At 46.6% G+C, this 24969-nt stretch overlaps 1 protein-coding gene across 3 annotated transcripts in view; it reads right to left on the reverse strand.

Annotated features, from left to right (window-relative positions):
• Positions 1–24969, reverse strand: part of HADHA (hydroxyacyl-CoA dehydrogenase trifunctional multienzyme complex subunit alpha) — a 38736-nt gene that overhangs the window by 7473 nt on the left and 6294 nt on the right. For all 3 annotated transcript variants that reach the window (XM_084623157.1, XM_084623156.1, XM_084623155.1), the window contains 13 exons: positions 24394–24435; positions 24229–24299; positions 23109–23242; positions 19736–19874; positions 18476–18595; positions 18297–18399; positions 13929–14051; positions 13000–13118; positions 11934–11990; positions 8018–8127; positions 4708–4842; positions 2886–3057; positions 1920–2006 (listed from right to left, as the gene is read on the reverse strand). In XM_084623157.1, the coding sequence (XP_084479283.1) occupies positions 1920–2006; positions 2886–3057; positions 4708–4842; positions 8018–8127; positions 11934–11990; positions 13000–13118; positions 13929–14051; positions 18297–18399; positions 18476–18595; positions 19736–19874; positions 23109–23242; positions 24229–24299; positions 24394–24435 (1412 nt within the window). The remainder of the gene's footprint in view (positions 1–1919; positions 2007–2885; positions 3058–4707; positions 4843–8017; positions 8128–11933; positions 11991–12999; positions 13119–13928; positions 14052–18296; positions 18400–18475; positions 18596–19735; positions 19875–23108; positions 23243–24228; positions 24300–24393; positions 24436–24969) is intronic.

Raw genomic sequence — 24969 nt, forward strand, 5'->3', positions numbered from 1 at the left:
GTAAGTACAACCCTCCCACAGGAACATCGTTTAAGTTTAGATAATTCTGTTCTGAGGCCTATTTGACTAATGCAGTCATGTAATCAAGATGTCACCTTCATGCCCACTGGAAGCTACACTTAGCACCAACATCTGCCTAAGACAGAGGCATCTTATACGAAAGCTGCAGACTGCAACACTAATTACAGTGTGTTAATTAGTGAACTGATTTCCTACTGGTTCTCCATAAAGCATCATTACATGGGCAATTTATCCAGCAAGAGGAAGGGGGCGGAAGCTCATTTGCAAGTTTGAAGGAACAATCTGCATTTCAGATGAGCTGTTACTGTGGTAAGTATAAAGAAAAGGAGTACTTGTGGCACCTTAGAGACTAACCAATTTATTTGAGCATGAGCTTTCGTGAGCTACAGCTCACTTCATCGGATGCATACCGTGGAAACTGCAGAAGACATTATATACGCACAGAGACCATGAAACAATACCTCCTCCCACCCCACTGTCCTGCTGGTAATAGCTTATCTAAAGTGATCATCAAGTTGGGCCATTTCCAGCACAAATCCAGGTTCTCACCCTCCGCCCCCCCCCCCCCACACACACACACAAACTCACTCTCCTGCTGGTAATAGCCCATCCAAAGTGACCACTCTCTTCACAATGTGTATGATAATCAAGGTGGGCCATTTCCTGCACAAATCCAGGTTCTCTCCCCCTCACCCCCCTCCAAAAACCACACACACAAACTCACTCTCCTGCTGGTAATGGCTTATCCAAAGTGACCAGTGGTCACTTTGGATGGGCTATTACCAGCAGGAGAGTGAGTTTGTGTGTGTGGGGGGGGAAGAGGGTGAGAAAACCTGGATTTGTGCTGGAAATGGCCCAACTTGATGATCACTTTAGATAAGCTATTACCAGCAGGACAGTGGGGTGGGAGGAGGTATTGTTTCATGATCTCTGTGTGTATATAAAGTCTGCTGCAGTTTCCACGGTATGCATCCGATGAAGTGAGCTGTAGCTCACGAAAGCTCATGCTCAAATAAATTGGTTAGTCTCTAAGGTGCCACAAGTACTCCTTTTCTTTTTGCAAAAGGAAGTGCTTCTTCATGCAACCCACAGTAAACCTGTGGAACTCATTGCCCAGGATGTTGTGAATGTCAAAAGTGTAACTGAATTCAAAAAAGAACTCGATAAGTTCCTGGAGGATAGGTCCATCAATTAGCCAAGATGGTCAGGGATGCAACCCCATGCTCCAGGTGTCCCTAAGCCTCTGATTGCCAGAAGCTGGGACTGACAACAGGGGATGGATCACTCAATTACCCTGTTCTGTTCATTCCCCCTGAAGCACCTGGCATTGGTCACTGTCAGAAGACAGGATACTGGGCTAGGTGCACCTTTGGTCTGGCTCAGTGTGGCTCTTTTTATATTATGTTCTTAAATGGCCCTTTAGTATCTGGTATTTTCTCTCTGTGAGGGTACTTACACACTAAGCAAGTCACCACAGTCTTACAGTCAATCCATTTAGCTTATCAAAGTCACATTAAGGCATTTTTCCCCACCCTCAAATCAGTTTTGTGGCTCTTTTTAAACCCCTCTCTGACTTTCCAACATAGTTTTTCAAGTGTTGACACCAGAACTGGATGCAGCATTCCAGTACCTGCCTAACCAACGCACAAAAAGTCAGCTCCCCACTCCTCCCTCGCCAGTATCCCACAGGCTGGCAAAAAAAGGTAACGCAAAGCACTGCCCTTGGGAGCTCATGGTGCGTTGTTCCATATTCCAAACGTGGAATGAGCCGTCCCGCCTGCTTTCCATGACTGCCTGTCTCCAGCAGCAAACCCAGACCGGAAGACACATCCCACGGGCAGTCACAGCTCTGTCCCAAGCCGCTACCTTTGAACTGCTGGAGGGACTCTGGTACTCACCTTTTCTGGCCTTTTGCTAGCAGCAGCAATTTGACCGATTGGGAGAGCAGATGTGTTACTGGCAAAGATACAGTGAGGAGGGACCACCTAGGGAAACAAGAATAGGCCCCATAAACAACGTGTACAAGCATCACAAGCAACACTCTGTGGCAGGTAGTTTGGACTCGAGGTTTCAGCCGTCTTTTCAGGACTCCTAGTACCACTGTGCATTTCTAGCACCCTTCCCCAAAGGATCTGAAAGCTCTTTAAGACGACAGTGAATGGAGCCTCACAACACCCCATTTGATAGGATAGTTTTACAGATATGGAAACTGAAGCCAGAGATGGTCAGCAACTCCAAGTCATTGGCAAAGCCAGATCTCACTTCCAGCCCTGAGCCAGGACTGCCAACACCAGACTTCCTTCTCCAAATGCATTGCGCCTGCAATTCAATGAAACTATTCCAGTCCTGGGCCAGCAAGGCTCTGCCAACACACCCCAATCAGGTGATCAGATGCCACTGCAATGGCATCATGCAGGAACAGAGACCAGTTCCTTTAACACAAATAGAGTAATTCGCTGAAGCCCACTAGTCTGGTGCCAATGAACAACAAGTGGGGAAGCAGCAAGTTTGTATGAGGTGGTAAACAAGGGATGAAGGAGCAATGGGGTAGTTGAGATGCCCCATTTGCACTTCAAACCCCCAAGAAAGAGTTAAGAGACTTTTCAGCAACTCCCAGAAGGAGGTGGGAAGCCAGACAACAGCAGGCACAATCCTGCCAAGAGAACTGGTGAGACAGGACAGGGAGACTGTTCCCTGCAGCACTCCCCTGCACAGAGGTTAGATAGTTAAGAGTAACCTCCTCCAGGCAGCATGAATGGCGTCGTACAGAGCAGCCTTGGTAGGAATATGAAGAGGGTGGAGCAGGCTCTGCCGTACACGTACCACAGGCTGGTTGGAAGCTGTTTGGAGATGGGAAAACTCACCGCTTCCACCTCCTTCAGCACTTTGTGCTTGATGCTGAGGTCCTCAAACACAGCTTCAATCACCATGTCGGCCTTGTTGAAGCCCTTGTAATCCAGCTGCCCTGTCATATTACTGAGAATCATGTCCCTTTCAAAAGGGGTCAGGCTCTTTTTCTTCACTTTGTCATTCAGCCTGGAGGAGGAGGAGCTTGGTCAGAGCAGGGCCAGCGGCCCGAACACAAGCACAGCATACCCTGGTCATCAATCCCTCCCTCCCAGCCAGCGGGGGGCCCTTTCACACCTGCATCAAATCCAGCCCAGGACCATTGGCCTGTCTATTGGCTGTTAGAGGGATGCTGAGGGGCTGGCAAGTGCCCCCCTGATGCAAACAGCGGTGCTTGGGGGGCAAACCTAATGCTTGCGTCCTCATCCTAATGCTTGGGAGGGTGAGCATTATGTATGTAGCCTCCAGGGGCACGTGGGAAGAGGAGGAGGAACCAGAAACAAGGCTTTATAGCCCCTCACTCCTTAACAAGCTGGGCAGCCCAGATTTGCTCCAGGGAATAGCTGAGCTCTCCCTAGCTGCACAAAGCGAAACCTCCCCTGGCAGCAGTGGGAGGGGGCTTTGGGGGCAGTGACTCAGAACAAGTACCTGCTAACTAACTCCCTCCAGAAGGCAACAGGCCTGTGGGTCACAGGGAAAGCTGATGGGGACAAGGGGACTAAGGGGGACAAGTCCATACTCCTCCCCTGCCAGTGGAGGCACATGGCGCAGCCCATATTCGGCAAAGCGCCCTGTTGGGGTAGGTCAGTCTCACCCACGGTTCTCTCTGCCCCCACCTGAGAAGCCCCACCAGGGTCCTGCTACTGGCCTCTACATAGTTGTTTACATTCAGTGCTACAGCCTAGAGCCCGGGCCAGGCACAAGGAACATGTCCGGGGAAGCACGAATGCCAAGGCATGATCAGGACAGCATGTATGATGCTCGAGCAAAGCAGCCTTAACACTCCTTTGTCCAGTCACACCCCCAGAAATAGCAGTGTTCTTGCACCACGTGGGGTAGTTTACAGAAGCAAACACCCCACTCTGCCAGAGTGACAGAAGATTCCCCTTCACACATGGCAGGCTCCCAGGGAGTGGATGTGCCAATCATCCCTACTCAGTTTGCAAAGACAGAAGTACTTGGCACACAGGACAGGTTTCAGGGGAAGCCGTGTTAGTCTGTATCAGCAAAAAAAAATGAGGAATCCTTGTGGCCGCTTAGAGACTAACACATTTATTTAGGCACAAGCTTTCGTGGGCTTGAACCCATTTCATCAGATGCATGGAGTAAAAGATACAGGAGCCATTCTTCAACCCAAAAAAACTTCAAAAACAGACTCCAGCGTGAAGCTGCAGAACTGGAATTAATTTGCAAACTAGATACCATCAGATTAGGCCTGAATAAAGACTGGGAGTGGTTGGGTCATTACAAAACCTAAACTTAATTTCCCCCATACTAATTTCCCCCTACTGTTACTCACACCTTCTTGTCAAGTGTCTGTAATGGGCCACTCTCTTACCACTTCAAAAGTTATTTCTCCTCCCTTGGTATCCTACTGTTAATTGATTTATCTCATTAGACTGATCTAACCCTTGGTTAAGTAACCCGCATCCTTTCATGTATTTATACCTGCTCCTGTATCTTTTACTTCATACATCTGATGAAGTGGCTTCTAGCCCATGAAAGCTTATGCCCAAATAAATTTGTTAGTCTCTAAGGTACCACAAGGTCTCCTTGGTTTTTTTTTGGCACAAAGGAGGCACCATCCAATCCAGCCCCGCTTCTTTGTAGCTAACATACCCTTTGAAGACCTGCTGCTGTCCCCTGCCTAGTCCTTGCAGCGTTGTGTCCTTCAGAATGGTCATCAGCCCCTTATCCACAGACACCTGGGCAATCCCAGCTCCCATCAGCCCTGCTCCCAGCACAGCAAGGTTCCTGCAGCGAAAGGGGAAAACACATTAGCAATCTGCGCTTATTTGTTAGACGCATGACAAAAAATTAACCCCCAGAGGTAAATCCTACGCTTGAGTATTGCCTGACTGGGGAGCACGCATATCGCAAGGATCTGCCTAATGCTGATGGGGTTTCTTGTCAGAAGCCATTCCAGGTGCAGGGAACAAGCACTGCTCTGCTATTCTACACAAGAGAGAATTACCTGCAGTCTTGATTTTCTCTCCCTAAGCAAAGACACCCCCAAAAACCTCCCTGCAGAGTAATAGGAGGAAGCGTTGCAGTGATTGCTCTGAGGGCTGCTGTCCATTCAGCATCCTCCTAGTGACTGGAAGGCCCTTTGGCATTCAGCTCTCCTAAGCTGTGTATGCCAGACCGCTGCACATTTGTCCCTGCAAATTCTTTAGATGATGCCACAGTCAGTCATGTCCTCACTGTAACTACTGCCCGATACATGCCATAAGCTAAAGACACCTAGGAATCCTCACAACAATCCAGAATGAGAGAGAGAGAGTGGCTCTTAAAAGAGACAAATGCCTCAGGGCTGCAGCTCCTGCAGTTATGTTACCAGCTGATTTGAGGGCTGCTCAGCAAGAGATCACTCATTCCTCCCAGCTGGGTCACGCCTTAGTGTGCAAGAATCAAACTCTTGTTTTTAAGGTCACATGGTGTATTTAATTGGTCCAACCTCCCCAGGCAACATGTCTATGCAAGATGCAGCCAGCACCCCTGGTATATTCATCCTGCGTATGACCCTTGTGGACCACGGTCCCCCACACTATTACACAATACTCAGTCACGATGCCCAACATGCCTGTGCAAAACAGAGTCTTCTCTAGCCACCATTAACGATGGCTTCTTGGAGCAGCTGGTCCTGGAACCCCAAGGGGAGAGGCAATTCTTGATTTAATAGAAGTGGAGCACAGGATCTGACCCAAGGGGTGAATATTGCTGGACCGCTTGGTAACAGCTACCATAATGTAATTAAATTTAACACCCATGGCGGGGGGTGGGAGAAAAATACCAAAGAAACTCTCCACAATAGCAATTAACTTCAAGAAGGGGAACCATACAAAGATGAGGGTTATTACATGGAAACAAGAAGGAACAATCACAAGAATGAAATGCCTGCAAGCTGCATGGAAACGACTTAAACACGCCGTAACAGGCTCAAACTAAATGTATACCCCAAATTGGAAAAAAACCCAACACCAGAGGACCAAAAAAATGCCACCATGGCTAAACAGAGCAGTTAGAGGCAAAAACACTCCCTTTAACAATTGGACGTCAAATCCTACTGAGGAAAATAAAAGGGAACAAACTCCGGCAAGTCAAGTGGAAAAGTATAATTAGGCAGGCCAAAAAACCAAAAAACCCCCAACCAACCAACAAAAATACTGAAGTACATCAGAAGCAGGAAGCCTGCCAAACATCAATGGGGCCACTGGCTAATGAAAGTGCTAAAGGAGCACTCAGGGAAACGACCTGCAAACTGCATGGGAGTGTGAGGCTGGCAGCCAAGGTACCAGCTCATGCCAAGGCCCCCAGGCCTCACTGAACACTGACAAGTGCATCGGTGGGAACCAGTTTGGCAGAGTCTGTGCAGGACTTTTAAAATCCTTCTCCCGCTATTATGGCAGCAGGTCCTATGCGATCCCAGTGCGGCTGCTGGACTCTACGCTAGTCCCAGGCGGGGCTCTACAGTCTGGCTCACCTGCGCTAGTATTGTTAAAAATACAGAGTTATAAGAATGTGTTTAGACTTCATGGAATGGTAATACATGCATTCTACCAATCCCATTTCCATCTGTATCCCATGTGATAAGATAACGTCTAAATTTTGCTCCGTACTATAAAAATGGTTGGGGGGGAATTGACAGTCTTAACAGGGGAGAAGCATTACCAAGCAGTTTACTACAAGAGGCGTTATCCTCTCCCCCTCCAAAAAAAGGTCTACAGACACTAGACAAGCCATTGTGGACAGAGAACTTTGTTGATTGCTTCTCCCACACCACTGAGGAGGTAACCAGCACGAGCCCACATCCCATCTCAAACACTGGGGGAAGGGAATAAAAATGTCTATTAAGGAGAAATTGGTCTCTTTATGCTGTCTGGACTCTGAAGGGCAATGATTCCTCCATACGAGCAAGAGATCCCCAATCCGCTTGGCTTGGGTTAGCCCTAAAGGACATTATAGCTTGCGTATTATAGAAGCTTCTTCTACCTTTTGAACTTAAGATTGGACCTCATTCATGTGTGTATGTTTACCTGCTTTAACCTTGTAAATAACTTTCTTTTTCCTAGTTAATAAACCTTTAGTTTGTTACAGGACTGGCTGCAAGCATTGTCTTGGTTTGAGATCAGAGTACAAGTGACCTGGGGTAAGTGACTGGTCCTTTGGGCCTGGGAGTAACCTGTGAATATTGCTGTGATTTCTGTTCTAAGGGACCATCTATCACCAAGTCAAGCTTGCCTGGGTGGCAAGACAGACCGGAATATTCAAGGGGACTGTCTGTGGCTTGCTATTAAGGCCGTTCTAGCGTCTGAGATGTTCACATTTGTTACTCAGTTGGTGAAATCTAAGTACACAACACAACCAGTTTGGGGTCCATGCCCTGTTTCTTGAGACTGCCTTGAGACTGGCACTCACCGTTGTAAGCCACTCCAGACAACGTGACAGACAGCATCACCCCAAGGATCCTCCTCAATCCCAGAGTCTAGGGCAGGGGGTCAGCCTAAAGTTGACCCAATAGGCAGCCGGAGGCACACATTAAACAAAAGCAAGTTACAAGAATCTGTGTGCGAATTTCGTTATCTTTGTCAGAGTCAACGCAATTCAAGCAGCAGACAATCCCTGGGAAGACAAAGTTCCTAGTAGGAATGCTGGTTAACCTCGAGGCAGATCACCAGTCTGAACACATTTCTATCTGACAGCAGTAACCCAGCCAAGGCTCACCTAGAAAAAGGTATCATCAAGTGGGGAGACTATGTGCTGGTGCGAAGTCAGACCTTCCAGAGGACACTGGAATTGCTTTTTTGCCACACAGCTGAACAGAACCGGCTTGCATGTCAGACCCTAATGGCTAGATGCATATGAATAGGTCTAAGATTCTCTTTACAGCTCTGACTACTATCTTTTAACCAGTCTGTGTTTAACTTACTTGACCTCTTGTTTTGGTGCCCCAAACTTGTTCTTCTTGCACTGCACCTGCCCATGGTAGAGGCCCGTCAATGCCTTGGATTCTGCAGTCATTGCAAGTTCACCGAATTTCTGAATGAAGTGGGAAAGGAAGTCAGATGTTTTGGCCTCTGGATTTAACCATTCCAGCATTTTTAGCATGTACAACAGGGCAAAAAAATATGCTTACATTCCAGAACAGTGCAGACATTCTAGAGCTGTGCAAGCAGGCAGAGTATTGCCACCCACAGGGAGAGTACAGAATAGCCAAACCTCCAGAGGGAGAAAGGAGCAAGGGATTTCTGTGACCTCCTGAGAGCCACAGAACACTAGAGCCTCTGTGGTGACCCATCAAGTTCCAGTGGCCTCCCCCTACTTGGGGCTGCCAAAAGAACAAGCAGAAGACTGCTCTTTCAATGATATGATTTCCTGTAGTTAGCATTATCTATGGCTTCTGAAGAACCCGTCCTCCACCCCTTGGCACAATGTTCAGAAATTATACAGCCAAAAGGAGCCACTGATAGTTTAATCTGGCCTTTTGCAGACCACAGAACTTCTCTCATTCTCATCTTTTGGCTGACAGTGCCTCCTTTGTGATGAATGAGGGTGCCTGCTGGGGACTTGATTTCAGTCTGTTTCCTCTCCTGCTTTACTCCTCCCATGTCTTCAGTTGTTGCTTTCTGCTCACTTTGTAATTCTTCCTCCATTCCCTGCACACTGCTCACAGAGGGGCATCTGCTTGTGGCTCACATACACTCGGGCTGTGTAGCCAAGTGCCAGGAGAGCAGTCCACAGGTTGCTGCCTGAGCTACTCCTGTGGCCAGCTGCATTAGGAGCTGCTCTGCCACTGGGGGATGGTATATGCTCATGGAAGGGCAGGCTCCGAATCATACTCCCTGTGGATCAGGCTCCTTCCTGCTCCCTGTGGTTCCTGGAGTAACTGGAGGATCATCCTGGGAAACACCACAATAAGGATCCTACTCTCAAAGGCTTTATGCACTTGAAGCAACAATTTACATCCCTTTGTAAACCAGTTTCTACTCTTATCTAGCAGCCTGTGTCTGCTCTGAAGTCAGTGGTTTGGAGAAGCTGGTTAGCCAGCTCCCCAGGCTTTGGTCGGAATAACCTCTCAGGAGTTGTTATTTAATGAAACAAGGAAGCAGGAGGACAAGAAATGTCAGTCTGGTTAAACAGCAAAGCTCCTGGTGTTACTCAAGCGGAAATCCAACTCCAGGGAAATCAACACAGTGCACAATGTGGCAATGTGTAAAATTCACTGTGAAGGGCAAAAAGCCAGAGAGAAAAAAAGAAACTTTAAGCATATTAGAAACAGGAAGCCAGTAAGAGAATCTGCAAGTCTACCTACTCCTAGGGGGCAAAGAGGAGTAATCAAATATAAAGCTATTGCTGATAAGCGGAGTGATTTCCTCACACCACTCTTCAGAGGATGTTGGGACAATCTACCCTGGACTGCTTTTTCAGTTAAGGAACTGTCAGATCAAAGCACAAGAAGAGTTTGTTCCAGCACCATCTCACATTTAGGAGGGCTGTGTCACCAGGAACAGAAAGGTACACCCAGGAGTCCTGCGGGAAGAGAAACCTTCCAGAACAGCTACTGTGTCAGAGGACTGGAGGGTCAAAAAAGGCATAGGGGCTCCTGGGATTTAGGATATGAGCCATACTTCAGTACCAGGTACCCAGGTTGAAGTGATTACAAAAAAACACCCCCAGGTAAACAGAATATGGGACTATCCAGCACGACTTCTACAAAGGAAACCTGGGTCTCACTAATCTATTAGCAAAAAGAACAGGAGTACTTGTGGTACCTTAGAGACTAAAATTTATTTGAGCACAAGCTTTCGTGGGCTAAAACCCACTTCATCGGATGCATGGAGTGGATTATATAGCTCATCTTAACTGATCACTCTCGTTATAGTGGGTATGGCAACACCCATTTCTTCATGTTGGGTGCGTTATATATCTATATCTATATCTTCCTACTGTATTTTCCACTGCATGCATCCGATGAAGTGGGTTTCAGCCCACGAAAGCTTATGCTCAAACAAATGTGTTAGTCTCTAAGATGCCACAAGTCCTCCTCGTTCTTTTTGCTGATACAGACTAACACGGCTACCACTCTGAAACTAATCTATTAAGATTTGTTGAGCATGTCCACAAAACAGAGAACTGAATAATTTGGACTTTCAAAGAGACTTTGATAGAGCCCCTCCTGAAGCTATTAAGAAAACCAAGTAGCCATGGGAAAGTGCAGGGTAAAGTTCTGACCCAGAGCGAAAACTGGCTGAGACAAAGAGCAGAAGTGGCCAGTTTTCATTATGGCAAATGGGATACCCCAAGGGTCTGTACTAGGGCACATGTTAAATATTCATGACCTGGAAAATGGGATTAACAGCGAGATGGAAAAACATGCAGATGACAAATTAAGTGGGTTAGTCAAGAATAAAGAATGATGGATGTACCCAACCTAGGTGAATGGACAACATGGCAGAGGAAATTCAGCACTGACAAGGTACAAGGGAACATTTGTTGGAAGGAATAATTTGAATTGCTCATTCATGTTATTGAGTTCTGGAACTATTCAGGGAAAAGATCTGGGTATCACTGTGGACAGCTCTATAAAACCGCCTGCCCAATGCAAAGCAGCAATCAAAAAAGGAAACAGTGTTAGGATGTAGAAGGAACGGAACAGAAAATAACGAAATTATAAAGCCATTATACAAGTGAATACTATCCCATTGCCCAGAACACTGTGCTTCGTTCAGGTTAGCCTGTTACAAAACACAGTAACAGAAATAGAGGGTTTCAGAGTAACAGCCGTGTTAGTCTGTATTTGCAAAAAGAAAAGGAGTACTTGTGGCACCTTAGAGACTAACCAATTTATTTGAGCATAAGCTTTCGTGAGCTACAGCTCACTACAGCTACAGCATCTGATGAAGTGAGCTGTAGCTCACGAAAGCTTATGCTCAAATAAATTGGTTAGTCTCTAAGGTGCCACAAGTACTCCTTTTCTTTTTGAGAAATAGAGGGATCAGAGACAGGTGGGGAAAGACTTCCACATGAGACTAAGATTCAAATCGTTTAGAAAAGGACCAAGGAGACATGCTAGAGGAATACAAAACAAACGGTGCTGAGTAGATACGTGCTGTGCTTATTTATAGTTTCTCATACTCCAAGAATTAGGGGACAGTCAGTGAAAGTGAAATGACAATGTTAAAATGTCAAAGAAAATACTTCACATGATACACAAACAACCAGTGGAACCCACTGCCACGTGGCAGAGGCCAAAAGCATCACAGAGTACTAAATAGGATTAGACATTTGTATTAGCTAAGACAGCCTAAGGGAGGTAAGCCCTTCTGCCACAAGGCAGGAGCCAACCCCTGACAGGGACTAGGAAGAAGCTTATTTATGGGAAGTTATTCTATAAATGCCCACTGGGGGTTTCTTGCGATCTCCTTTGAAGCATCTGGTACTGGCCACTGTCAGACAGATACTGGACAAGACAGACCACTGCCCTGATCTGGTATGGCAGTTCCTGTGTTTCATGCCCCCACTTCTGGCTCTGATCTCATTATGAAGCACTTGCCTACTTTACTATCAGACCAGAGCCTTTATGACCCAGGAATAGGGGACACTTTGTCCAGACTTATGAATATTTGACTACATTATCTCACGGTTTAAAACATGCACATATGTGAGGAGATGAAGATACAGACCCAATTCCACACAGAACAGCAGCACAGGGTCACAGGATGGGTGCCCAACACTACCCCCTCCTGGGCTGTCCCTTTAAGAGCATTCCCTTGTGCAAGGCTGAAAGCAAGTTTGAGGCAAATATGCAGCTTAAGAATAAAACAAGAGTTCCACAGTATGCTTACCTGGGATTCAGCGAGGTAGCCGGCTTCATTCCCCTGCTCCAGGCCAGTCTTTACAACCTACATGCAGAAGAGACACAGTGAAAATGGGCCATTTCATACATAATGTTCTCTTTTCACGAACAATATATTTAGCAACAGGAAGAGCCCTTCCCGGCCAGTTCCAGTCATGAGATTCTCTTAGAATAATATGGAACAGATGCGCAAGAGTTCAAAACAAGCTCACAGCAACATAGTCATAGGGTAGATATCAACGGTGGGGACACTCAAGTTGCCATCAGTTTAATTCGCGCACTGAGAGCCTAGAATCTGGAATTACTTCTGTAGGGTTGTGCACAACATGGGATAGGCAAACTGACGCTCATGAGTAAACAGGAGCAGCTTAAAGCGGCTTCCCGAAAGAGGTCTCAGCTACAGAAAGCTTTAAAATAAGAGGACATTGTAGGCAAAGTTTTCAGTTGCATCTAAGTGATTTAGGAGCCTAAACGCAATTGGTTCGATGGGATTTAGGTGCCTAAATCACTTAGGCACTTGAGATTTTTACTGTGCGCTTGGTCTTGTACAAACATACTATCAATGCTCCAAAGGATCTATAATCAAGTTATCTAGCTAGAGATGGGGTGAGAATGGTAAAAGGGCTGCAGTTGAAGGTTTCATGGAGGAAGCGTATTCTCTTTTATCTATCCTCCTTCCCTTTACTGTGGTTCTGGCATCCGTCCCCCCCACCAGAATATTGGCAAGCTTGTATTTGAACAGGGATGTGTTTCCTTTTGGAAACACTTGTGAATTCCACTGAATCTGATGCACAAGCTGCTCATGCCACTAAATGGACAGACACTTGAGTGTCACGTAGCCAAATCCTCACAGCGATTTATGGCTTGATTAAGAGCAAGGGGAAGAAAAATCTCTCTCTGCGTAAGGCATTTGTATTATTCTAGCCCCCAGGAGCACCAGTCGTGAACCAGGACCCTGTTGTGCAAGGTGCTGTACAAACAATCCTTGCCCCAGTGAGCTCACTGATCTCACCCAGATGCAACATTCGTGTCATGTGACTCAGGGTGGGGGTTACCTCAATGATTTTCAGGGGAGAAGGGTAGAGTCCTTTTGTCTGCTGCTGCACCCTTTTCTCCACTGTTTTGTAGATCTGCTGCCTCACAAAGGGAACAGACAGGGCATAGTCTGTCAGTTCTGCAAGAGGACACAAGGCAACACTTCAGTGATCTGGCATATGCCCAAGTCCAGCCCTTACATGGACACTAGCTAGTCAGCTACAGTGACCAGTGTGGATGCTGCAGCTCTGACTCGCTAACTTTCTATGGAAGGAGGAGAAGAGAGGTGCTCACCTTAAATCCTGTTACTAAATATGGCTAGCACAGATCTGATTAGAGGGCAGACCATTTAGACAGTGGAACTTTCTTACCATCCATTCCAAGGTGATAAATTCCACGGAGAGCCGAAGGCTGCTCCTATGGAAATCAAAGGCAAGAACTCCAATTGACTTCAGTGGAGCAGGACTTTATAGCGAGATGTAGTGGCTTCCTCAAACTCCATTAAATAAGGATTATAACCATTACCCACTTGTGAAAGTGCTTTTCTAAAGGGGATCAAAGCCGCATTCAGTGCACAAGTTGGGATGCAAAACGTGGCACTTACCCCAGTCTAGCCAGTGGACACTGTGGGCAACTACAGCAGAAGTTCCATCAATGTACCTTGGTCCCAACTCCCCACTTCCTACTACTCCCGTCAGGGGCCCTTCCACACAGCTCTGCCAATGCACCTTCGTTCTGATGTGCAGCCCGCTTTGCTCCTAATCGGAGACCAGCAATCCTGCCAGTTCAGGGGTTGCCACAGTATGGCTACTGCTGTCTAAAACTAGGCCAATTTAATTCATGAGGGATTTCTTGAGGATTTCAAAATCATGTCTCTAGAGGCAGAATTGAATTAACCCACTAAGAAGCCTTTAAGTTAAGCTTTGTTGCCTGTATCACATGCACTTACTCTGGACCAGTCCTTTTTCCCTTTTGGGGGACACTGTCTTATCGGCTAGTCCTCTGGCAAAGCCAATCGCTACCTCCTCCAGGTACTCAATTGTTCGTTCTTCTGGACTTTTGGTGCCTGGTCCTAGGAACACAGAAAGGATGGGTCAGAGAGGGGGAATGCAGCCTGCAGGATTACATGATGGGGAGGTATTTTGTTAGAAACAGCTCTCTCTGTAAAGATCAGGCCAAAGTGGACGCACCTCTGCTGATCTCTATAGCTCCACCCCAGACCACAGAACTGTTTTATCTGATAGAGAAATCAAGTACCAAAGAGTTAAGCAAACAGCTTTTAAGGAAGGCACAAAGCTGTAATTTAGCTTCAACATTATGGCATTTTCTGAGTAACGCCAGTGCGGGTGGGCTAACAACCTCACAGGACTAGGCAGTGAGTATATTAGCCATTGCTGGATGCAGCTTTGTAGCCGGACTGGTCCCAGGATATTGGAGACCCAAGGTGGGTGAGGTAATATATTTCGTTGGATCTTCAAGCTCCACAGAGCTCTTCTTCAGGTCTGGGAAAGGTAACCAGAGTGTCACAGCTAAATACGAGATAGAACAAACTGTTCAGCATAAGTAGTTAACACATTGTACCATGGAGGTCATCTCCCTAGACACCAACATCCCTCACAGTGACAGCATCGTCGTCTGCCTCGAATAGCTACAAGACAATGGGCAACACTCAGATCTCCACCCCAAACCTTTTCAACTAATACATGTCAGCCTCACCTATCATAATTTTACATTCAACAACAAAACACTTTGTCCAAACCCTGGGAACAACCTTGAGTACCAGGATGGCTTCCCAATATGTACACCTCTACATAGAATTGAATAGAATAATAGAATATCAGGGTTTGAAGGGACCTCAGGAGGTCATCTAGTCCAACCCCCAGCATGGGGGTGCATGGGTCACCTTGAGGAAGAATTTCTGGAAAAAAAATACATCACAAAACCAATGATGTACCTGAGATACATTGATGATATTTTCATCCTCTGGACAGATTACCTAACCTCCCTCGTAGATTTCTATCACAACTTCAACAACCACCACCCATCCATCCATCAAATTCTCTGGAACACTCCCAAACCAGCATCAACTTCCTAGACACCATGATCAGCTTCAGCAATGGAACCCTACAGACAACTACATTCAAGAAACCCAGTGATTACCAGACTTACCTTCACTGATCCAGTAGCACCCCAGACACCCCAAGAAATCGGTTATTTACAGCCAGGCACTGAGATACCACAGAATAAGCTCCAAGGAGAAAGTCTGGAATATGCACCTTAACAAGCTCAAAACCACCTTCAAACAAGGACACTCCACCTGAGAAGTAGACTACACCATGGAACAGGCCACCCAGATACCCCAAGAGAACCTTCTGACCACCTCTCCCCCTCCAACTCTGGAACCCATAGGAGGTATCATTAAGTTATTACAAACCAGACTCTATGGGGACCACATCCTGAAAGAAATCTATCCCAAACCCTCTCTTAAAAAAACCCTAACCTCACCATCAGAAGCAAGCTCTCCACAGACCAGGGCACCCCAGCTCAAAGCAGCACAAGACCCTACCATAAGAATTGCCAAACCTGTAGGCATTATAATGATCAATACTCAAGCTCAACAACTTTCAGGATCCATGGGTCTTACTTACACAGGCCTATCACAACATGCGATGTACCTCATCCAGTGCACTAGATGCCCAACAGCAGCTACATGGGTGAAACCAGACAATCACTATGCTCCTGAATGAACTCACACAAAACACAAGGACAAGCACTCCTCATCACCCAAGGGTGAACACTTTTTACAAAGTGATCACTCCATATCTGACCTCTCCGTCTTCATCCTCAAAGGAAACCTGCACAACACCTTCAAAAGATGAGCCTGGAAGTTTACATTCAAAACTTTGTGAGACACTGAAAATCGTGGATTTAGGTCTGTCGTGTAGACCTGGCCTATGTCGGTATAACCACGTCGCTTGAGGTGCGAAAAATCCACACGCCTGAGCGACAGCCATGTCGACGTTAACCTCCCATGTCGACAGCACTATGTCAACGCGACAGCTTCTCTCGTTGACCTAGCGATCATCTCTCGTGGAGGTGGAGCGACTACGCTGGCAGGAGAAGCTCTCGCCTGTTAGCGTCGGAGCATCTTCACTCAAGCGCTACAGTGGCGCAGCTATGCCAATGCAGCACGTTCAGTGTAGACCTGCCCTTAAAGGCACTGGATTGATGGCTTATTACATCCATCTGTAACCCACTATTTACCCTACGACTGCAGAGGCATTAACTGCCCACTTCACCCCGAATAGTCCCTTTCAATGGGGGTTAACTACTTATGCTAAACAATCCATCCTATCCTCTCCTACCTTGCATTTAGCGGGGACATTCGGAGGGCTTGTCCACACTTGAAATGCTACAATGGCACCACGGTCGTGCTTCCGCATAGACACTACTGACACCAAGAGGAGAGAGTCTCCTGTTGACGTAGGTAATCCACCTCCCCCAGAGGCAGCAGCTAGGTCTATGGAAGAATTCTTCCGCTGCTCTTGTGCTGTCAACACTGGGGATCAGGTTGGCTTAACTATGTTGCTCAAAATTCATGGCACCTTCATAATAAGCCAAGATGATTTGAAGGTACAGCAAGGAATATTTGCCCCTTTTTGAAGTGCAGCGCGATGCTGGGTAAGTGACCATAAAGGGTTTACATCAAACTCACCGACATGCTGGGGCACTTCTAAATGTCAATTTACCGAATTAGAAGAAAGCTGACCGTGTTAATCCAGACAAGATGGAGAGATGCAAGATACAGAAGCAAGGGACCTTATCCATTGCACTTGTGGAGGACAGGAAGACAGCATTTTCAGTTGAGAGTTTAAAAGGCCTACACACTTCCTTCACCAGGTGTTGGCCCAAGGAAACAAGCACAATAATTGACTATTATGGCAGGATCAGCTGCCAGAATTTAATAGTGCACAATAATTTCCATTCTAAGCCCCATTTTCAGATGCTTAAAGCTTTCTTGAGTTTTCACTTTTTGGGCTAAAGCTTCCCCACTCCAATAAGCCACCGGCCAATAAAGGTCCCTCAGTGCAGGAATAGCAGGGATCAACAGATTTAGCACTTCAGATCATGACTGCAATTGGCAAGGCATTTTCCCCTTCTAACTGAAAGTGAATTAGCAATTTTGAGTGCCCAAAGCTCTGGGGTTCTCCCGTCACTGGAGAAACAGCAGATCACCTATCATTATGCAGAGCACAGATACTGCCCTGAAATCCAGGTCTTGGGATATCCATTACCTTTAATAAGAACAGCCATACTGGGTCAAACCAAAGGTCCATCTAGCCCAGTGTCCTGTCTTCTGACAGTGGCCAGTGCCAGGTGCCCCAGAGGGAATGAACAGAACAGGGAATCATCAAGTGATCCATCCCCTATCGCCCATTCCCAGCTTCTGGCAAACAGAGGCTCAGAACATCATCCCTGCCCATCCTGGCTAATAGCCATTGATGGACCGGTCCTCCATGAACTTATCTAGTGCTTTTTTGAACCCTGTTATAGTTGGGGCCTTCACAACATCCTCTGGCAGAGTGTTCCACAGGTTGACTCTGCATTGTGTGAAGAAATACAGCCTTATGTTTGTTTTAAATCTGCTGCCTATTAATTTCATTTGGTGACCCCTAGGTTCTTGTGTTATGAGAAGGAGTAAACACCATGTTCTTAGTTACTTTCTCCACACTAGTCATGATTTTATAGACTTCTACCATATCCCCACCCCTTAGTAGTCTCTTTTTCAAGCTGCAAAGTCCCAATTTTATTAATATCTCCTCATACAGAAGCTGTTCCAGACCCTTAATCATTTTTGTTGCCCTTTTCTGAACATTTCCAATATATCTTTTTTGAGATCAGGCGACCACATCTGCATGTAATATTCAAGATGTGGGTGTACCATGGATTTATCACTTGATGTGCTCAATTAGTAAGACATGATCAATGAAGAATGCAGGTCCTATCCAAATTTATCTGCTCACAAAAAGGGAAACAGATCCACTCTGAATTCTAACCTTGACAAATTCGTTTAGCTTATGTAAAACATATGCTCTGCACCCTGAATACCCTGCACTGTGATTCCTGTTCCCTCCCCAAAAGCTGAGATTCTGGAAACGAGCACCCAGCCCAGATGATAAACTCTGTATCCCATTAGATGAATGACCGCATCAAAGACTTCTCTACCCATTTAATCAAATTGGAGGAATTAATCCAAAGGGCAACAGATTAGTCCCTTAAGTAGTTTTAAGACAATTCTTGAGTCTTAGCCACTGACCTAGTGGATCAACCAATTGGTCAACCAGCCCCATCCTCTTTGCTCTGTCAGCACGGATGTTCTTCCCTGTCAGCATCATGTCAAAGGCAGCAGGAAGTCCCACCTGGAAGACAGACAGAGGGCGTCAGACCTGGAGATAGCGATGTGAAGGAAAGGAACTGCGCATCCTCTTAACTTACCATCTTTGGCAGCCTCTGAGTACCCCCTGCACCTGGCAGTAGACCCAGTAACACCTCGGGTGTGCCCAATACTGTCTTCTTGTCCTTGGTAGCTATTCTGTATTGGCAGGAGACAGCAACCTTGGAGGAGACAAAAATATATCCAATAGAATAGTTTGCACTTCCAGAACATCTCACTGCGGAAAATGCCAGGGCCCATCAATACACCCCATGGCCACCCTCTACGTGAGCAGAACTGCCTGGGACTCCCTCTTTGTCTCCGCCAGCTCTGGAGATGGACATTGGGTCCTATGTGGTCACAGATCCCAGCTGCACCCCAATCAGGGTCCTTTAAAAAGCATCTGGTTCTAACTGGCTAATCTCATTAAGTGCAATCAGAGCATAATCTTATTTACAGATTAACCCTGTGGCTCTGAAGATGGCATTTACCCCCATGCTGACACCAAGCCCAGACTCTTCACGAGATCGGTGAGGTCTAGATAGCACAGAGACAGGCCGAGGGACGCAACACACGAGCCTTGAGATTTCATTCCTAGCAATAACAATCTTGCATTTGAACAATGCCTTTCATCCAGAGACACCAGAAGAGTCTTGCAGTTTACAACTTTCAGGCTAACCACTTATTGCCTACCACGCTCTGAGACAAGATCCTCTCACCTTCCTATCCTCACTAGGGGCATGCAGTAGCTATTTGATAGCGCATAACACTAAACAGTTCAGACTAGGAAGTAACACTGTACCCATCTGAAATTACAAGGGGACTGTAGATAGGATGGGTACAATTACTCAAGGTGGGATCTGGCCAAGACACCCATTTTACACCCCCACTCTAACAAGGGCCTATAAAGGAACACAAGTGGTCAGGACCTGAACTGTCTCTCTCAACTGCAGTAACACACCCCCTAGCACAGCGCTAAGGTAGCGGATCAACACGGGGACAGAGGGACATCTGTCAAGACACCAATGTCTCTTGCGGCAGCTCTAGTATTCTCCCTGCAGGCCTCCCATCCAAATACTGGCCTGGTCCATCCCTGCACTTAGATCACAATGTCTCACAAGCTAAGCAGAAGGATGACTATGCCAGAGACCTCAAATGCAACAAAACAGGTCATTTACCATAAACAGAATTCAGCAGGTTTGCCGGCTGCCATGAGGCCTGAAATCCCATTTCTGTACTCTTAGGAATGGAGCTGAATTCTCCCAAGTAGCCCAGAGACCTCTGCAGCATCTGCCCTGCAGCCCTGAAACTCCCTACAGTACCTCTAGTCCTCCTCCCAGGCAGGAGCCGCTGATGGCAGCAACTATGGGCTTTGGAGATTTTTCAAGTTTCTCAAACATCTTCTGTCCTTCCTGAGAAAGCTGCGTCACTTCCTGAATGGTCTTGCAGGATTCGATCATACTGCAGCAGGGTAGAAAGACGGATCAGATGTGCATAGCAGTGCGGAGACAGCATCAGTGAAGTGGGGAGTGCTTCAGGCACGGCTTCCTACCCCCCACAGCTTTATTAAGAGAGATGCAGGATCAGTATAACCCCCTAGCCCTAGGGTGCCAAGCAATGCAGGAAGTCTGCTAAGACTGGTGGGCTGAACCACTGCATTAGAGTGCGTCTGCAGATCAAATGCAGGGGGGAAAGAGCTCACACAAAAGGCTTTGCAAACACTTGCCTCTTCGGGAGGGTGGAGGAGAGTAGGATAATTTGTAAAGCAGCACTCTGATCTCACACACTCAGCCAATTTGAAACGGCTAGCCGGTTAGTGTCCTTTGGAACCAGCCAGCAAGGGCCAGGAGAGCAGGATCTTCATGCTGAGGCCAAAGGAAGCCTTTGAATTCAACCTGTCTTTTTTCAAAAAATAAAAATAAAATACTCGCTCTGGCTGGTCTCCTCCTCCTCCAAGGCACATTTTATAGAGAATCTCTTCCCTTCCCGGGGTGGGCAAGGAAAACAGTGAGCTGTTGAAGGGCACAGAGATTACAGCTGCCCCCTGGCCAAGTAGCTGCTTGTGACGTTATTGACATGAACTGGGACTGTATAGATCATTGTTGCAACCAAGGTCCTGTAGTGGCACCAAATCTTGTACAAAGGGGGTCAAATAAGGTGTCTCAGACAAGGTGATGGTTGGCTGGTTAGGATTATGCTGTCTCTGGGCATGTACCATTTTTGTATTTAAAGTTATAAGTATTGGCTCTAGACTGTCTGTAGTTCAAACTTGTGCTCTGCTTCTGGGTGACCCAGACAAGTTGGTGTCAGCTCTGCCTAGCCTGCTGGATGGCCCGTTAAGGACCATCAGCTGTACAGCTGAGCCACTGAGAAAAGGCAGATACGCCTTGTGACTCAGCAAGGTCTGCAGGGACCTGCCTATGGACAGAACTCGGAGGGCATGGCTACACTTGCAGATGTAGAGCGCTTTGAGTTAAACCAGCCTTCATAGAGCACAGTAGGGAAAGCGTTGCAGCCTGTCCACACTGACAGCTACAAGCGCACGGGTGTGGCCACATTAGCAGCTCTTGCAACAGCCACGGAGAGCAGTGCATCGTGGTCGCTATCCCAGCATGCAAGTGGCTACAACGTGCTTTTCAAATGGGGGGTGTGGTGGAGTGGAGTGTGACAGGGAGTGTGTTGTGTGTATGTGTGGGGAGAGAGAGTAGCTTTTTGGGGGGCCTGAGAGCATGTCAGCATACTGTCTTGTAAGTTCAGACAGTCCCCCCCCTCCCTCAAGGGCATTCCACAGTAATGGTTCCTTTGTCTCGGAGCAGATAAGCAGCCCGCTGTCAGAACTGGAGCTTTCAAAAGGCATATCCGCATTCCTACAGCGAGTTCAAAACAAGGAGAAGAGCGGCTACTTGACTTAAGGGGATTATGGGATGTTTCCGGAGGCTGATCAGAGTGCAGTAATGCAACACCTCATTCACACTGATGCCCGGTCATTTCAGTCAAGGCGCAACATGCATTAAGTTATCCAGCACACGGCATGAAAAAAACCTTCTCACCGAGGTGGAGTACCAGGAGTGCTCTAGCCATGGAGTCAGAGTGTGCTACGTGCCTTGCCAGTGTGGACGGGGAGTGAGCTAGGGTGCCCGGGGCTGCTTTAATGCACTCTAACTCGCAAGTGTAGCCAAGCCCTAAGGTTTTTTTCATGCCATGTGCTGGATAACTTGTCTTTGGAACAAAGAAAGAGAGGCCACATAGCAAGAGACTATAAAAGGTTGCTGCAGCACCTTCACCTTGCCTTCAATCCTGCTTCTTACCTCTGGAGGGACTTTGCTACAAACTGAAGCTCTGAACAAAAGACTGAATGACCCATCCCAGCTGTGGATGTACTCCAGAGACTTGATCTGAACCTGCAGTTTATTCCATCACTGCTGCAAGCCTGAACCAAGAACTTTGCCATTACTGTATGTAATTGATTCCATTTAACCAATTCTAGCTCTCATCTTTTCCTTTTATGAATAAACTTTTAGATTCTAAAGGATTGGCAACAGCATGATTTGTGGGTAAGATCTGACTTGTATATTGACCTGGGTCTGGGGATTGGTCCTTTGGGATTGAGAGAACCTTTTCTCTTTTACTGGGGTATTGGTTTTCATAACCATTCGTCCCCATAATGAGTGGCGCTGGTGGGGATACTGGGAAACTGGAGTGTCTGAGGGAATTGCTTGTGTGACTTATGGTTAGCCAGTGGGGTGAGACCAAAGTCCTCTCTGTCTGGCTGGTTCCGTTTGCCTTAATAGAAAAAAAAAACAAAAAAACCCAGCTGTAACTGCCCTGCTCTAAGTAATTTGTCCTGAATTGATACTCTGAGAAGTGTCCCACCACAGGCAGCATTGTTACACTGCTATTTCCAGAGAACCCACAATATGAAACCTTGGGTATGGAAAGAAGTCTCCCACGTCACCCTGAAGTCTAGATGTGCTAACAACTGAGCAGACGGAGTTTAGCAGAGAGCAAACCAGAGTTCACTGTTAACCCTCAGACCAGCAAGACAGTGTGCAGTTTGTGTTTAAACATCCCAACAGCAGGGAAGTCCAAAACGCTGCGTATCCAAAAGGCAGCAACTTGCCAATGCAAGGAACCTGAGGCCTACAGCACATACCTTCCTTTGATGCGTGGCTCATATCCCAGCATACAATGCTCAAGCTAGCTAGGCTGTTTAGCTCATGGTAATCAGTTGGGAAACTGTTTTTCCACCACCATGAACGCACCTCTGCATTCATGGAAGTGCTGGCAATGTGTTAGAGTTTAGTGGGCCGCACTGACCAGCCATGATCCATAAATTCCAAGGCCAGAAGGGACCATCGTGATCACCTAGTCTGACCTCCTGCATAGCACAGGCCGGAGAACTTCCCCTAAATAATTCCTAGAACAGATCTTCTAGAAAGACATCCAAAAAATTGTCAGTGATGGGGAATCCACCATTCCAAGCTATCTCAGCTCCAGGTCCTGGTAAGCAAACCTCTGTCAAGATACACAGGGATAGATCTGGTGATCAGACTGCTGTCTCACTATTGAGGAAGCACAGATAGCAAGCTCATGTCACACAGGATCCCAGATCATAAGAGAATAGTCCTGTCCGCTAACAAAGACAATGTGGACAAAGCACCAGTCAGCAGGTGGCTTTTACTCCCCAATACTTACTTGATATCAGCCCCAGCAATGAAGCAGCCTGGCTTTGCAGAGATTAGGACAGCACTTTTGACCGCCTCATTGGCCCAGATTTCGTTCATTACCTCTGTGAACTCTGATTGCAGTTGTTTGGACAAAGTGTTGACCTGCAGACAAATGAACACTGTAAATACAGAATAAAGACAGAGGCAGAGTTCAGCCCCTCATGGAGCGCATGCCTTTGTTTCCCCACTTTCAAAAAAAAGACTTCAAGGGAAAAGAAAGAACCGCTATAAAAAGCCAAAGCTTAGTGGCAGGCAGGAATGGAAAAGTCCACTTCCCCTCCTTCAAATTCCCCAGAGCAAGTAACTCCCTCTTGTTCGACACCTTCGTATACTTGTTTCATGCAGGGCAGAGGATACATAGCTTGGGAATTTCCCGGGACAGCAGGGAAAGCCTATCGCCTGGTACAATTATAATGCTGTATTCAGCCAAATTACTCAGGGCAGAGTTCTGCTATAAAGTCTGATACCTTGAGTCTGTGCCACAGGAACACAGGAATTGCACAGCAGACTGCAGTGATTCATCTAGTTCAGGGGCCTGTCCTTGACCCTTGCCAGTACCAGGTGCCTCGAAGATGAAACCTCACAACGTGCTATTATGAAATAACCTGCCCATAGGGGAAGTTCCCTCCTAAAACTCGTCAGACAGTGATTGGTTTGTGATCTAGAGCATCAGGATTTATGACCCCTTTAAACGGTTAAGTTCTATATACTATAGCTATGAATGTTCTTCATTATACATAAAAATGGATCATCTGTTTTGAAACCTAGTAAGCTCTTGGACTCAATGAGATCTTGTGGCAATGAATTCCACTAGTTAGTTTACTGTGTACAGAAATTTCCCTTGGTTAGCTTTAAATGCATTTCCCTTCAATTTCAGCAGATACCCCCTTACTCTTGTAGAAAAGAGTAAAAGGAGCACCTGACATACCTTCTCATTTGTTACAGCTTGTTATAGATTGTGTCCCCTCCAATCTAAACCATGTATCCTCTAATAATTTTCAATGCCTTCTCTGAACTATTACTTCTGTTCTCACTTTATCCTTTTTGAAAAAGGAATGTCTAGTAATCATAGGGGATTAAAGCAATACCTTTGAATCTGGCGAGTTGAAACGTACAACTGCAACATCTCCTTTGACATCATAGTTAACATGAGTTCTAGCTGTAAACAAGAGGCAAAATATCTCTCAGAATTATGTTCTTACTGGATTTTCACAGAAAAGGTCACAAACCATAGTCAGTCTCTTTACACTTACCTTGACGAGAAGAGGAGCTGGCAACATTCCGGCAGGCGTAACCTAAGGAAGAGAAGTTCACAGGAGTTACAGGCTTTCCCAAAAAACTAGTGCAGCCACATTTAAGTTATATTGTCCTCAAGGCAGCCACTGAGTGAGATTTTTAGTTCCTCCCCCACCCACATATCAAATAGTCAATAGCTTCTACAAAGATTCTTCAGTAAGAGCATAGAAGTCATGCAGGCCACTGTTTGTGTGACCTTCGTGCCACAGACCTCGTACTGGTGACTTTCCAGCATCATGAATACCAACACAAGAGGCCTATAGAGCTCGGTATTAACCATGGATGCTGCAAGTGGAACGGAGTGTTGAACTATGCATGATGACCGCAAAGGCAAACACCTGTTTGTTCATGTGTAGCAAGCTGAAGAGCCATCTCAGACTACAGAGATTCCAGGACATGGTGCATTCTGGAGAGTTCCAAGCCCAGAAATCAGACATTAGAAATTTCTCCTCAGCTATGGCAGACCTGCCCTAGCAGAATGAATTCTCCAGCACAGTCCTAAATATCATATGGACGAAGGCTTCCCCTACTTC

The sequence above is a fragment of the Lepidochelys olivacea genome (assembly GCF_965140295.1).
Source record: "Lepidochelys olivacea isolate rLepOli2 genome assembly, chromosome: 3".
NCBI lineage: Eukaryota > Metazoa > Chordata > Testudines > Cheloniidae > Lepidochelys > Lepidochelys olivacea.